The sequence below is a fragment of the Miscanthus floridulus genome, chromosome 3, assembly GCF_019320115.1.
Source record: "Miscanthus floridulus cultivar M001 chromosome 3, ASM1932011v1, whole genome shotgun sequence".
Classification (NCBI taxonomy): Eukaryota; Viridiplantae; Streptophyta; class Magnoliopsida; order Poales; family Poaceae; genus Miscanthus; species Miscanthus floridulus.
This window is the reverse complement of record NC_089582.1, coordinates 18485774-18501612: the sequence shown is the minus strand read 5'-3', so window position 1 is coordinate 18501612 and position 15839 is coordinate 18485774. Positions and strand designations below refer to the sequence as shown.

Here is a 15839-nt window from a genome sequence, read left to right as displayed (position 1 = left end):
TTTTAACCAACTGTGAACGTCGGTGGGTGTGACCTTTTCCCGAATAATAAGATTTTAGACGATGGGCTTGGTTCTTTAGCTATCTCCTAAAATTTCTGTCATATCGAATGTTGGATATATGCATGGAGTATTAAATATAGACTAATTACGAAATTAATTGCACAACTTGTGAATAATTTACGAGACGGATCTTTTAAGCCTAATTAGTCCATGATTTGACAACATGGTGCTACAGTACACACGCGCTAATGACAGATTAATTAGGCTTAAAAATTTCGTCTCAGAAATTAGCCTCCATCTATGTAATTGGTTTTGTAATTAATCTATATTTAATGCTCCTTGTTAGTATCTAAATATTCGATGTGACATAAATTTTAAAAACGGCTAAAGAACCAAACACCCCCTATGTTTTATCTATATAATGGTAGCAATGGTTAGAGTGGCGCTGCTCGTGGCCACGGCGGCGGCGCTGGTGGTCGTCGTCGTCCATGCAGACGGAGCTACGACGACGACGGCAGCAGCTGGAGGCTCCGCCGCCGCTACGGACGACCACCAGCGGCCGAAGATCCCGGCCATCTTCGTGTTCGGCGACTCCATCGTCGACCCCGGCAACACCAACAACCGGTTGACGGCGGTGAAGGCCAACTTCCCGCCGTACGGGCAGGACTTCCCCGGCGGCGTCGCCACCGGGAGGTTCTCCAATGGCTTGGTCCCAGGGGACCTCTTTGGTACGTGCGTGGGGTAGTCTCCTATCCTATATGCTGCCGACCCTGTTTAGATTTCAATGCTCCTTCCATCAGTATCCGTACATACATGGTGTATATTTATTTATTTATATTATTGTCGGAGGCACGGTACTTGAGCAAGAGATTAAATTATATTAATTAATTATATCTAGCTAGATTGCACAACTAATGTCATAAACTAGTATTCCCTAAGTTCCAAATCGTGAGACGTTTTAGTTTTTCTACCTGCATTGTTTTTAATATATATATATATATATATATAGAGAGAGAGACGTAGTATATACTCCTTTATCTCATCCTAAAAAAATATAATTATAGTATGATAGCAAGTTAAAGTGTCTCAAATTTGACTAACTATATATAAAAACAAAATATAGTTCAATAAGTATCATTAAATTTCTCATGATATACTCATAATATACTTATTTGGCGGTATAAACGACGTTAATACTTTTAACTATATATTTGGTCAAATTTACTTTAACAAAAATGCAACTAGAATTATTTTTTTTCATGACAAAAGTATTATATAAATCGATAATGCTGGCCCACAGGAGTCTATCCCGTCCGGATGCGGCTCATCCTCATCCACTCATCCGCTCTCTCTCAAAAAACAACACGCACGCACAGTGCGCTGTCCGAAAATTCCCCAAATGGACCTCAAGCTAGCCCTGCCTGCCTGCCTCTCTCCACTTCCGCTTCCTCTCGCTTCCTCCAGCTCCACTGCTCCGCTCCGCTCGGCCTCGGTGTGCGGTGCTCGCTGCGGCTCGGTCCGGTGGAAGGACAGCATGTCGGCCTCGGCGTCGCCGCCGTCGGCGGGCGAAGACAAGCAGGAGGCGGCGCCCGTCAGGCACTGCAAGGGCGCTAACGACCTCGACAAGGTCATACTCCACGAGGTATGGGGTAGCTCCGTAGAGGTACCCATCTACCACTCTCGCGAGTCACCGGCCATGTTTCGGATGCCGAACCCCGGTGCAGATCCGCAGCGCTAGCCATGGTGCTGTTCGAAGCCCGATTCCTCGGTCGTTGCCCCAACCTTCCCCTCCCATATGTTGCATATATATGTTTCAGATGTTTTAGATGTATATTGCAATGGTTTCATCTTGATGTTGCAAAAGTAAATCGAGAGATGTTGCAAGTGTTTCAAAAGCATGTTGCAAGCGTTTGTTCAAAATGTTTCATTTGTTTCCAGACGTATGTTGCGATCAATTTTTTTTCTGGATGTTGCATATGTTTCACATATATGTTGCAACAATATGTCCCAAATGTTTTAGTTGTTTCAGTCTTATGTTGCAATAAGTAGTTTCATGTTGCAAGTTGCAATTTTTGGATGTTTCATGTGTTTCGCACACATATTGCAAGTGTATGTTCTAAATGTTTCATCTTTTTTCAGACGTATGTTGCATTCAAATGTTTTTCATGCTGCAAGTGTTTTATGTTGTTTGGCTGGGGGTGAACCGAAGGCAAGCGGTCTGGGCGTACAGCGCGCCGGGGGGCCAGCGGACGGTGGTGCTTCGGTGCTGCGGTTGAGGGCGTGCTCATCCTCAACTGTTCATCCCGGCTCCTGAGTGCCGCCCGCGTGGAGAGAGAGGAGGGGGTCGGGGGGCGACCGATGGGCACAGAGACGAGGGCGAAGTGCGCGCGTGGGGCGGGGCAAAGGCGGACGGGGCGGGCTGCACGGGCGTCCAGACATCCGGACACTTGCCACGCCCTATATAAAATACATTAAAAGAGTCATATATTTAAAAAAAATCAAAATATTTTACAATTTGGAATGAATGTAAGGAGTACTAAGCTACTAGCTACTAGTATGCAAATTAAAGGAAACCATTCTTTTTAGAGGCCGGTGTGCTGGTCTTGACACCGTACGTGTGGATGCTTACTGCTTGTCCATGTAAGTATTGGAGTGCATGTCTAAAATTGGGGAAAGCTAGCTAGCTAGTATATTCGAATAGAATATATACTCCATCCATCCCAAATTATAAGTCATTCTAAATTTTTTGGAAAGTCAAAGAATTTCATGTATTAAAATATAAGGTATGGGTGTGTATGTGTGCACGGGTAACCTAATAAGCTGCAAATAAAGAACCAAATAGTATATTACTTGGAGGGATCAATGTATAAAAGACTTGGCGCGGCTACCATACATATACTAAAATATAAGGTATCTTAGAAATTCTAGTGCATATTATATGGGGAAAAAAGCAAATCATGCATGTAACCTTCCTTTAATCATTGACGATATTATGTTTGTTGTTTGGTTCAGCTTCTGAAAAGTGCTTTTACTGCCAAAAAGCAGAATGACAACCAAACGGCCTGCTGGAACCTGAAGTTGCTTTACCAGAAGCTGAACCAAAGTGGATCTAGAAATCTGTTTTCAAAGTTCATAGACCTTAGTGGCATCCCTCGACAGGTTTAGAGGCTGCTGATGCATTTAATAGCTCAATTTGAAACTAGAATGCTCGAACACATGAATGACATACGAGGAAAATTGGATAGAGGTCCTTGTTCTTTAATAGTGCTATACTCATCACCAGTACTACTGCAACGTTGGGTGAAACATCATAACTTCTTTCTCATAGTGCAATTATTTCTGAACAGCTTCCAAGTTGGGTATTAAGGAGCTGCTGCCTCCTTTCCTTAGTCCTGATCTACAACTAAAGGACCTACTCACTGGTGTGGCGTTTGCTTGTGGAGGCAGTGGCTATGACCCACTCACATCCACGTTTACGGTAATAATTATACATGTGTATATACTTTTTTCAAATCAAGAAGCTATATCAATATTGAAGTTGTTATCTTCTTTATTGTTTCTGAGAATGAAATTGTTACGTAAGCTGAGACATGCAAATTAATGCAGAGCACCTTGTCGAGTACCGACCAACTTAAACTATTTCATGACTACAAGCAGAAGCTAACAGCTTTAGTTGGAGAGAAGGAAATGACACGAGTTATCTCACAAGGCGTCTTCTTAACATTAATGGGGGCAAATGACATTATAAATAATTATTTCCTTCTCCCTTTGAGACGCCACCAATATGATCTTCCTTCATATGTGGACTTTGTTGTCTCTTCGGCGATTAACTTCACAAAGGTAATTATTGCTAATTCTAATCTTTCTAGTCATTTCTCTATATTTTGTATCATCTTTTTATTCACAAAAGTCTTGTCTCATTCGTAAATTCTATGCAATAATCTAAATATTTATTTTGTTGCTCCCTAAACTATGCAAATATATTTTCTATCTTTTGTTAAGACGTTGAGAAAGATTTCAACTAAAGCAAACAAGATGTATTTTTTTAGAGTTAAATGCACTAGAGATTTATTAACTTGTGTGGTGGTTTTAGTTAGGCCTGTCAACTGATTCTGGGTCCATCAATAAATCTTTTAAGTTGTGTCACCTAGGTTATACTAATGTTGATGTGGCATACTAATCTTGATGAATTGGGGCCATCTCTACTCTAGGGATATTCTGCGACCATGCTACACCTATGATATGATGTCAATGTCACACTCGTCGGTTGTGCGCCTTTCACATTGTGCCACCACCATGAGCTCCTGGATGCAACAAGCACCATGCTAGCATCACACGGGCATGGTCCTCATGCTCTCTTTGCCGTCTTCTCCCTCTTGTTGGCGTCAAGCATGGCGACGCCCTGGTGACACGTTACATTGAGAGGGTGAACTCAGCATCAAGCTCTAGGCGATCTAGCTACTTCTTCCTCTCCTCACTCGCATCTTCATTCTCTTCATCATTTTCTCCCCTCACTTCTTTCTCCCTAATCTTCCTTTTAGTTGTAGTGGAGACAAGTTAGTAGGGGGATGGAGCCCCCATGACCCCCTAGATCCGTCAGTGCATCATCATTGTTTAGGTCCTCCCAAAGTCTTTTCATCTCTCATCTTTGTCCTCACAAAGGTTCTTGAGTGGTGGCCGGTGCTCTGATGGGTCAGCCCACAACTTGTCTGATGAAATGCCATGTCATCATTAGAAGCCCATATAGTGAAGGTATGGACATGCACCTAGGTCACACAACTTCAGAAGATTATTGACCAAAAAACCTATTTTAAGCGTTGATGGATCTAACTAGAACCCTCACACAAATTAATAGAGCTCCGAGGCATTTAACTCTTCTCAATGATAGCTTTATAGTAATAGATGTGACATCATATTATTTTCTCCTTGCGTGGTGAAACTTTCCCAGTGTAGTAAAGGATTGTTTTGGTTACTGATTTAGATAGTTTGCTTGGGCCAAGCAGCACCATCTATCCCCAAGGTCTCTATAGTAATTCAAAGTCCCATGATGCTGCCTGCTTGACCAGGCAACCTTGCACGTCATCAACCAAATAGGTCTTGTATAAAGAGTACTAGAAAGACATCATATTTAATTGCTCTCTTCTTTTGTACAGACTCTGAATGATATGGGAGCTAAGAGGATTGGATTTGTTGGTGTCCCACCATTGGGATGTTGTCCTTCACAAATTACACTAGGAGAAAGCCCGTCACGTCAGTGTGAACCATTAAGGAACCAAGCATCACAGTTATATAATTCTAGAGTTTCAAAGGAAATAGAGCGATTGAATGCAGAACGAAGTGCTTCTGGATCAAAGATTGTTTATTTTGACATATACTACAAGTTGCTTGATCTTATTCAGAATCCAGCTTTATACGGTAAGTCTTACATTTTATTCGCTGCTACAACCCAATAATATTGATTGACTGATGTTGTAAGCTTACTAAACCAACCTTCATACCATCATAGACCACATCTAGCTGTAAGATATGATAAACTAATCTAATTATATACGATTGTCTGTATTTTGTACATTTTATTTCTCAAGATGTTTTAGTTATTGTTGGGATAACAACACTAACATAGCTTGCTAGTGACAACGGAAGCACTAACTTCACCACAATTTGAGATCAGCCCAGAATCATTACCTATTTAAAGAAGGAAACATATGCATCACACATATAAATGGAGGAAATGACAACACTCACGACTGATTCCAACCAGTTATTATCACATCAACCTCAGTTGCAATTGGTCACAATCAGCACTAATAGCAATCACAACTACTTGCAGTTGGTCACTCCAATAGCAGCTGCAACTAGTTGCAGCCACACTTCATCTCAACAGCAAAACGCTAGATATAACGCGGAAACCCCCAAATTAGGGTAAAAACCACGAGACCAAGCCAGCCAAATCGTCTTCCACTATCTGCTTATGGGATTACAACAAATTTATCTCTAAATAACACTAGAGGCATCCATACATCAAGATCTATAGATCTTGGACAACAATAATAAGATTTGGGGCTGCTACTAGGGTGACGAAATACCTCACCAAATGATGGTGGAATTCAAATTAGAGGCACCAAGGATGTAGATCTGCAGCTACACAACCTTGACTATGAACCCTTCTTGATCTATAGCAAGATCTCCTCTCTAATCTCCCTCTTCTCCCTCTCTGTTTCTTCTCTCTTGGAGGCTTTCTCTAGTGCTCAACGGGGTTCAACTGAACAGTTGTTTCCCATCCCTTCTATTGCAAGCCAAATTGCAAATACTAGATGCACACAAGATTGGTCCATTTTCTTTAGCTACACCTACGATGTGTGGGCCTGCTCACTGCGAGCAATTACTCTCCTCAATGCCCACTCATGAGGAGGATTTTCCAACAGTTAGTTGGCATGTTCTCGTCAGACCAAGTACGATAATAGACTTATAGCCAAGCTAGTTAGCATTTTGCTGGTGTGAAGGAGAGAAGAAAGGAGAGGGGGAGAGCTAGGCTCTCATGCAAGCAACAAGCTGAGCACATGAGCCTATACAGTGGTGGGCTAGATATGTGAAGTGGATTATGAAAGAGAAGATGAGACATTGGTAAAAGCAACAATAAAAAAGTTTTTTATAGACAAATAGACACACACATTGTATAGTTCGGCTATTACAACTTAGACTTATACCCATATACTTGGCTCTATCGTTGGGCTTGCCCTTGCGATCATTTGTGCACGACTAAAGAATGAGCCATATTTTTACAGGTTTCAAGGATGTCAGCGAAGGTTGCTGCGGTAGCACAGTGTTAAATGCCATCATATTCATTGCATATCAGAGTGCATGCCCAAATGTAATTGATTATATTTTTTGGGACGGCTTCCATCCTATTAAGGGCAGTCCCAATAAAAAAAACTAGTAGTTTCTATAACATAGGATATCACACCAAAAAAGTACTACTTTCCAACTCATGGTTTATATGAGTAATAACTATTTTCTCTTTCTCTCTCCCAACTCTATCTTTTCCTCCAATGGGAGTGCGACACGAGCTCCCTAGAAACTGATGGTTTCTCTCCAATGGCGATTTCATGGTTTCTTGGTGCATTGGGTCAAGAGTAGACTTAGTTTCTTCATGAAGAAACCATTTCTATGATTTTTGCTCTCTTTCTTTATTAATTACGTTACCGTGTTAGTATTTTGCCTACGTGACAAGTCATTTAATGAGGATAAAAACCATCATCAATGCACCATTGGGACTGCCCTGAGAAGGCCTACAAAATTGTAGTGGATAAGCTCGTTCAGGAAGCTTCGGAGTACCTGCTGAGGTGAAGAAATTGCTGTTGCACGCTCTACAATAGTTTTAATGCTCCCATAGAACAACCTGACCATTTCCACATTTCAATGCCATTTGCCGGCCAAATGTACGAAACATATAAGATTGGATTACTCCTAAACACGTAATGAAAGGCTCCCTCCTCCGCATATCCACACGGCAGCCACTGTTGACGACGTGGCAGTTACTGTTCACGCGCTAATTGCTGTTCGCTCGCCAGTCACTGTGCAAATTCTGCTTCAAATACGGTTCGCCACTGTTTAGGACCGTTGTTTTATTGTTCCAAACTCCTCTTGCTGCTCGAGTCACTGATCACGTACGTTCCTCCCTGCACGAGCTGCGAAGCGCGCGTCAATGTGACAGAGATGGCCCGTTCGGCTGATAGAATTTTAGCTAAAACTGTCTGAAAAATATTATTCTGGTTGAATTGTTGTGAGAGAAAAATACTGTCCTTGCTAAAAAAAAAGCCGAATATGGAATAAGCCGAACGGGGTTTTGAGCTCAAAATCCTTACGACTGTGTTGTACAAAACCACAACGGATCTGTAACTAGTTGTAACAACAATCAGAACACCTTTATATTTATACAGATATAGTTTATTAAAAAAACAGTATGTTGATATAAAAAGTAGTACTATTACCATTTGTGTGCTAGCAGAAATTTCATTGTTGAACACCAAGATAGTTCAATATACATTATTTGCTGCGGTTACCCTATTGCTAGGTACATGTGACTTTTGTGAGGTATAAAATCGTGAGAAATCATCCTTCGTTAGGCCCTGATTGGATTCATATTGGTAATAGTTACCAACTAAAAACATTTAGAAAGAGTGACTTCAAACGGGCCTTTTACTATGACCCTCGCTGAAATATAGGATTATAAATTTCAGAAATAGGAAGAACAGAGGATTGAAATGCCTATGCACTTGAAATTCTATAAGAATCTAGAATGCAGGAAACCGACAACAGCAAGATCATAGGATTCCGAAGACACAAAGGAAAAGAAAACACGCTTATTTTGCCCCAAAATTCGTATCCAAAATTTTGTCTGACCTACCACGGGCGGCAGCAAGTGTGTTAATGGGCCTCGTTAGTGTGTCTAGCTGGGCTGTGCAAGTCGCTGGCAAAAAATAATAGCACGCTGGTATGGGTCGTTTAGTAAGTCTATCATGAGGTAACGAAGAACCGATTGAGGGTTTTTTTTAGGAAGAACTGCCGATTGGAAAGATGGCAGCACGAGAACGAACGAGGAATTGTGTGTCAGCGATGGAGCCATTTGGATCAACATCAGGTCGTGGATGCGCATCCAAAACAACCGCAAGATTTGGGGGATCAACTACCAGCCCAGATTGCTCTAGACACGTTTCCTTCCTTCCCGGTGCAGTGCAAACCTGAGTCGTCTCCCGATGTCACCTGCAGGGTCCCTTGCCTGCTTCTAAACGTCGTGTAGCTCATCCTCACCAGGAACAAGCCATATGGCAGGAGAAGAGGCATTCAGGGGATCGAATCGAACAGAACGACCGGGCGATAGCGATGCAGGCTTATCATAGTGCGAATCGAGCATATTTCGTTTAGATGTAATAATAGATAATAATTGTGATGAAAGGGGCCGTGCTGAGCGTGGTAGGGCAGGGAGGATTTTGTCCTGTCACCGGTGGCAGCCAGCGTGTGTCGATCGGACCACCAAACAGACCCATGGCGTAACAAGAGTAAACGGGCGTTGAATCCACCTGCAGACGCTTGACATTTGGAGCACCAATGGTTTGTAGTGCTTTACGCTACGGTGACAACGAAATGCATGTCGGCCCTGTTCGTCACTCTTATAATCCATATTTTTCAGCTTGTTTTTTTTAATCAAAACAGTGTTTTTCTCTCACACCAAATCAGCCGGAACGATGTTTCGACTTGTTTTTTCAGCAAAGCGAACGGAGCCATCATCTCAACTGAGTCCAGGTAAACTGCAGGAGCACAAACTCTCAGCTGAGTGTAAGAACTGTAGCTAGCAGTGGCAGGTTTCAGAGAAGAGGATCAGCATAAGCATCACCCTGTTCGTTTGGGCTTATTTGGCTTATAAGCCGTATTTTTTCAGCCAACAAACAGTATTCTTTCTCTCACACCAAATCAGTCAACAGTGTTTTTAGTCATGGCTTATCAGCCAAACAAGCCCAAGCGAATAGGACGTATAACCATCCATGTGAAAACCAACAGGAGAGCTGAGAATAAACTTAAGTTAATCCCAGGTGGAGGTAACAGCTAGAGGTAGAATTTGACCTGTTTGGCATGGACGTCCGTTGTTTTTTTACCATGGACCTGCCCGCAGCACCTAGTGCAATATCTCCACACCACACGTGTGATCAAGAGAAGGCAGCTGGCAAACATACAAAGTACAAGACCTGCAGAAGATACACACAAAATTGCTCAGTAAACTACGGGATTTTTAACTGTTTGCCACCGCTAGGGATGACACTCCTTCGTTTGGCATTTTTATACGTCCTCCTACATAATTGTCATCGCAAACAGTGAACCTGTCGGATACCGTGAGAAGGGGTACCCTAAGCAAGATCCAAAAAACGACTGCTTAGACTTCGTAAAGATCGAAACCAGCCAAACGCTGCTGGCCTCGGCCGATCCTCTGACTCGCCCGAGGCCCCATCGCCGCGGGCCTCGGCCGATTCTCCGACTCGCCCGAGGCCCCATCGCCGCGGGCCTCGGCCGATTCTCCGCCAAAGGCCTCGGCCGGGCCACCGACCCTCTGTCTCGCGCAAGGCGGGCTCGGCAGCACTCCGCTACCTCCTCCTTCTCCCGTCCCTCCGGCAAAACGTCGTGTCACGTCAACTCAGCCAACTGCTGCCCCTGACAACAGCCGCACGCCCGGCACAGTACAGCAGAATGGCCGATGGGACAGGAGGCAGGACTGGGCAGGGGTTACCCGCCACTGTACTAACCACCGTGACGCCCATGCCTCACTATGCTGCCAACTCCTGCACCAAGGACAATGCAGCGTGGGGAGCCACATCTGGGCTACTGTAGCCTCGGAATCAGTACCCAAGGCCAATAACTCCCCCCAAGGCCTCGACAGTTTGCTTCACGGGCTCGGCAGCCTGAGGGTCCATGACCACCGAGCCCCCCACGATGGCTCGGCCTCGGCATCTGCAGAGCCGCTGCCCCCTACGACGTCATTACACGGCAACCCGCACGTCGCCCGCCATGTCCTGCATCAAGCCGTACTGGAGCCCCACGACGCACAAGACCGAGTACGACCAGCATGTCACTTCCGCACGTCCCATCGAGGCACTCAACCACTCCGACAAATCACACGACGGCGCAGTGCAGCGACGTGGCAGACCAGACGTCCGTCACGTCAGCACCCTGCCATCCACGACGGGACTGTGCAAGGGTTACCGACTACTGTGCTGCCTAAACTCCTGCACCAAGGACGGACACGACGTGGGGAGTCAGAACCGGGTTCCTGTGACCTCGGGACCAGCGAACCGACCGCTCCGCCCCGCTCGAGACCCCCGATGAGCCTCGGACGAACTAACCGAGTTCCGCCTCGCCCGAGACTCCCGGTAGGGCCTCGGGCGAACTGGCCATGCTCCGCCTCGCCCGAGGCTGGGCTCGTCCCGCAATCTCGTCACCTCCGCCTCAAAAGTCACTCTGGCAGGCTATCGCATCCAATTAATGCACCCAGCTGCCCTCACTACGTAAGCCACGATCGGCAGTATGCCTCGACAGGACAACGGTCAAAATCGCCTTTTTACCATCCCTTACTGACGATACAGGGCACCGTATCCTGTAGACGCATGTTCGGCACTGTTCCGCCTAAATCAACTATCGACGATGGCCGCCCAGACCTCACATTGCCACCCGCTAAAGGCCTCGGCACAGCAGGCCTCAGCACAGCGGGTCTCGGCCTCAGCGCGATAGGTCTCGACACAGCCTACTACAGCAGCCACCAGGCCTCGGCACTTCACCAAGTCAACAAAAGTACAAGAGCGCAGCATGTCGTCAGCCTTGAAGACCATACCGACTAGACATTGACGGGAACTCCCACGACGCCATACTGCTTCTGGGAGCGGAATACGTCAGCAAATAGTAGCCTTCTCATGTACCTCTCGCTTCCTCCTTGTAACTATAAAAGGAGGTAGCCAGGGCCATTTCTGGGGGGGGGGGCGGAAAGAAAAACACACCGATAGAACCACGCACTTCCACGCTGCCTGGGAGCAACGTCCCAAGCAGTTCGCACCACCCTCGCCGAGACCTGGGGCTAGCTCCCTCTCTCACTCAGCTTGTAACCCCCTACTACGAGCACTCCGGTGCAAGGAATACAAGATCAATCTCTCAGACTGGACGTAGGGCCTCGATTGCCCGAACCAGTATAAACCTTGTGTCTCTTTGCATCACCATCCGGGATTAGGGACACGCAGTACAAATTCACTCGTTGGTTGAGGGCCCCCCGGTTCCAAAACACCGACAGTTGGCGCGCCAGGTAGGGGACTCTGCGTGTCAGCTTCGTCATCCTAGCAAGTTCCGGATGGCAGACCACATACGACCATTGCGTCTCGGCACCATAGTTTGGTTCGGGAGCCTAGAGTTCATGTCTCTAGGGCATGAGTACGACATGGTACTCCTCACTCCTCGAACCCCACCGTCCGACGACGAAGTCGCGCCCCGGCAGCCCAGGCGCAGGCGGCGCCCGGGCGGCCGCTCTCGCCACGCTCGCCAGGCACGGCGCGAGCAAGGCCACCCCGACGCTACGCGAGCCCGGGGCGGCACACCACTCCCCGCCGATATCCTACGACCAGCTGTTGGTACGAGGTCCCTAGCTGGGGGCCTGTCTGACCTGAGCCTGGACAAAGGAAAATCGCCGGGGGCTTACGGCGATGCCTAGTCATCTAACCCCGCTCGGCAATTCCCTGAAGAACCGACCCCGGCGGGGCAGAATCTGGAGACAGCCTCGTTCCCATACCCCTTTGGGTTGAGAAATGCCGCCACCTCCTACGCCTACGCTTACGCTGCCGCTCACGAGCACCCCTCGGAAAGTTCAACGAGGCCGCGGACGAACTGGCAAAGATGGCATCGGCACGGACCCCGGCCCCTCCGAACGTCTTCGCCAGAGACCTCCACAAGCCATCCGTCGACTACGCCTCGGCGACGGAAGAGGACCCATCGGCCGAGCCCACCGCAGGGCCCGAGGCCCCCTCTGCCGCCGAGACCCCGCCAGCCGAGCCCGAGGCGATGGCGATTGACGAAGAGCCTCCCAAGGCCGACCAAGGAACGGACTGGCGAGTCCCTCTCCTTGATCGCCTCGTCCGAGGAGAGCTTCCTGCTGACAGAACCGAAGCCCGATGGCTTGCGCGACGCGCCAAGACTTACGTCCTCTGCGACGGCGAGTTATATAGGCGCAGCCCATCTGGTATTCTCCAACGATGCATCACCACCGAGGCTGGCCAATCCTTACTTCGGGACTTACACGCGGGAGTCTGCGGGCACCACGCGGCGCCTCGGACGCTCGTAGGTAACGCCTTCCGCCAAGGTTTCTATTGGCCAACAGCGGTGGCCGACGCCACAAAGCTAGTACGCACCTGCGAGGGATGCCAGTACTATGCTCGACAGACGCACCTCCCGGCCCAAGCCCTCCAAACCATCCCCATCACATGGCCATTCGCTGTGTGGGGACTGGACATGGTTGGGCCTCTACAGAAGGCACCCGGGGGCTATACCCATCTGCTGGTAGCTATCGACAAATTCTCCAAATGGATCGAGGCTCGCCCGATCGCTCAGATCAAATCCAAGCAAGCGGTGCTGTTCTTTACGGATATCATCCACAGGTTCGGGGTTCCTAACACCATCATCACTGACAATGGGACACAATTCACCGGGCGCAAGTTCCTAACGTTTTGCGACGACCACCACATCCGGGTGGCCTGGGCGGCCGTAGGGCACCCAAGGACGAATGGCCAAGTAGAGCGTGCCAACGGCATGATCCTACAAGGCCTTAAGCCAAGAATATTCAACCAGTTGAAGAAGTTTGGCAAGAAATGGCTTGCCGAACTCCCGTCAGTCATCTGGAGCCTAAGAAATACCCCGAGCCGAGCCACGGGATTCACACCGTTCTTCCTGGTCTATGGAGCCGAGGCCATCCTCCCCACTGACTTAGAATACGGCTCCCCGAGGCTACAGGCGTACAACGAGCAAAGCAACCGCACTGCCCGCGAAGACGCCCTCGACCAACTGGAGGAAGCCCGCGACGTCGCGCTACTACACTCAGCCAGGTATCAGCAAGCCCTACGACGCTACCAAGCCCGGCGCGTCCAAAGCCGGGACCTGAAGGTGGGCGACCTGGTGCTGAGACTGAGGCAGAGCAACAAGGGCTGCCACAAGCTGACCCCACCCTGGGAAGGGCCGTATATCGTCGCTCAAGTGCTGAAGCCCGGGACCTACAAGTTAGCCAACGAGAAGGGCGAAATCTTCACCAACGCTTGGAACATAGAACAGCTACGTCGTTTCTACCCTTAAATTTCCAAACGTTGTTTACATTATTTCTCGAAATACAATAAAGAAGCGTTCTTTAGTTGTTATAATCTTTCGAGGAACCCCCTTATAGACAAATCGACTGTATAGAACCTAAGGACCGAAAGATTGTCTCAAGGGCGAAAAGGCCGGCCGAGTCGTGAGAACGGCCTATGCCTCTGGGCTACGGCAGCTCCCTCACCACCGTTTCGCCCAAAGGACAGCTTAGGTTCCGAGGAAGTTCTTTGCAGAGAGGTTGTCTATCGATAGGGGCTCGACGTCACTATAACGCAATAAGGGAGACTCGGCTCTGCCTCTGCAAAGTCGAGCCTCCCTCGGGGGCTAAAAAGGGGGAACCCCCCTAAGTCCCGGACACCATTTCTCAACCGTTTTTCCGAAAATTTCCACGCCAAACTCTCTCGCGCTTCGACGGGACCTTCGCAAGAAACCCAGAGACCAAAAGCCTGGCTGGAGGCCAAAGGGCCGGCCGAGTCGTGAGAACGGCCTACGCCTCTGGGCTACGGCAGCTCCCTCACCACCCTTCGCCGAAGGACGGCTTAGGTTCCGAGGGATTTCTTCGCGATCGAGACAGAGGGCACGGACTTAGAAATAGAATGGAAAACGGTTAAGAAGCACACATACGCAAATACTTTAAGGGCCTCGACGGCCACAAAAAACGTCACGATTCGGCAACTAACTCAATCCGGTTACATGGCCCCTTTTGGCCCAGGTCAAAGCTCAAGGATCGGCGGCTGGCGCGGGAGGGACCACCTCTTCTTCGAACAGCTTGGCCAACGCGGTGCCAGGTGCCTCGGCCGCCTCCAACAGCCTCACGACCTCTGCATCAGCCTCCTCGTCATCTTCTGGCAACACATAGCCGTCGCTGACAGCCTCGAGGTTGATGGCGTAGTGCGAGGAGACGACGGCCAGGGCGCGCTTGACACCCGTGTGCAACGCCCCTCGGAGTCTCTCGCGGACGTGGCCGCTCAACGCGATGAGGCGACTCCCAAGGGAGCTAGCTGATTGGACCTCCTCGACGTCCAGAGCCTCGCAGGCAGACCGGACAGCGCTGCGCAGCGCCTCGTGCTCCCGGACCTCGACATCCAGCGCTGCTTGCGCCGCGACGGAGGCCTCAGCCGCCTGGGAGGCCTCTTTCTCCAGATCTACGTCGCAACAAGGGGTCAGGAGTCAAGCGCGAACCAGGACAAAAAGAGCAAATGGAACGAGGAACATGGTTCAGCGGAACTTACCCTCGGCCTTGCCCTTCCAGGCTGAGACCTCGACCCGAGAGGCCTCGGCCGCCTTGGTAGCCTCTGCCAGGGCGACTTTTGTCGCCTGATGCTCGCTCTGCTCTGCACCCAGCTGCCCGGCTGTGGCCTTCGCAGAGGCCGTCGCTTCTTGGGCCCGAAGCCTGAAGGAGTCTCGCTCCTCCTCCAGTTCCTTGATCTTGGCCACCAGAGGGGCGGACTGCTCCTTAGCCATGGCCAACTCCGCCTGAATGTCAGCACAACGAAGGCGGAGGTCCTCCACTTCTGCACTCCGCGCCGACAATAGTCCCTGGGCATCGGCAAGCAAGCCCTTCTGGCGCCGGAGCTGGTCCCAGATATCCCTCTCATTTCGCAGGAACACCGATTTCCCAAGGGATCGGGTCTCGAGCTCCTAAGAAGGCAAAACAAAAAACACACGTCAAACACTGCGAGCGGGCTCGGAGAGAAAACAACGCGGCACGAGAGGGGAAAGTACTTACCCGCGTGACACCGGGCAAATCCTGACCCATAATAGTCATCGCTGTCTGCAGCGACCGCACTGCCAATTGGCGGTACTGCTCGAGGGTGTCCCAATGCCCCCCCTCTGCAGTATCTTCAAAAGCGAACACGGGCTCCCCCTCGGGGTCAGCCCGGTTCCGCCAGAAAACACGCGGGAAGTTCCACCCGCGAGGCTCGGGCCGTAGCCGGACAAGAGCCGAACTCCCTCGG

The 15839-nt window shown here is 49.0% G+C and overlaps 1 protein-coding gene across 1 annotated transcript; it reads left to right on the top strand.

Annotated features, from left to right (window-relative positions):
- The first annotated feature begins 430 nt into the window (after positions 1-430).
- Positions 431-7491, top strand: LOC136543282 (GDSL esterase/lipase EXL3-like). Its single transcript, XM_066535770.1, has 6 exons — positions 431-728; positions 3348-3478; positions 3607-3840; positions 5154-5415; positions 6786-6908; positions 7280-7491. The coding sequence occupies exons 1-6, from the start codon at positions 431-433 to the stop codon at positions 7345-7347; spliced, it is 1116 nt and encodes a 371-aa protein (XP_066391867.1). The 3' UTR covers positions 7348-7491.
- The last annotated feature ends 8348 nt before the right edge of the window (positions 7492-15839 follow it).

What these genes read in the sequence shown, in the direction of transcription:
- LOC136543282 (XM_066535770.1), top strand. Translation starts at nt 431, where the DNA reads ATGGTTAGAGTGGCGCTGCTCGTGGCCACGGCGGCGGCGCTGGTGGTC. An exon ending in CGGCGATTAACTTCACAAAG is followed by an intron (nt 3,841 to 5,153) that starts GTAATTATTGCT and finishes TCTTTTGTACAG; the next exon opens with ACTCTGAATGATATGGGAGC. An exon ending in TTGGGACGGCTTCCATCCTA is followed by an intron (nt 6,909 to 7,279) that starts TTAAGGGCAGTC and finishes ATTGGGACTGCC; the next exon opens with CTGAGAAGGCCTACAAAATT.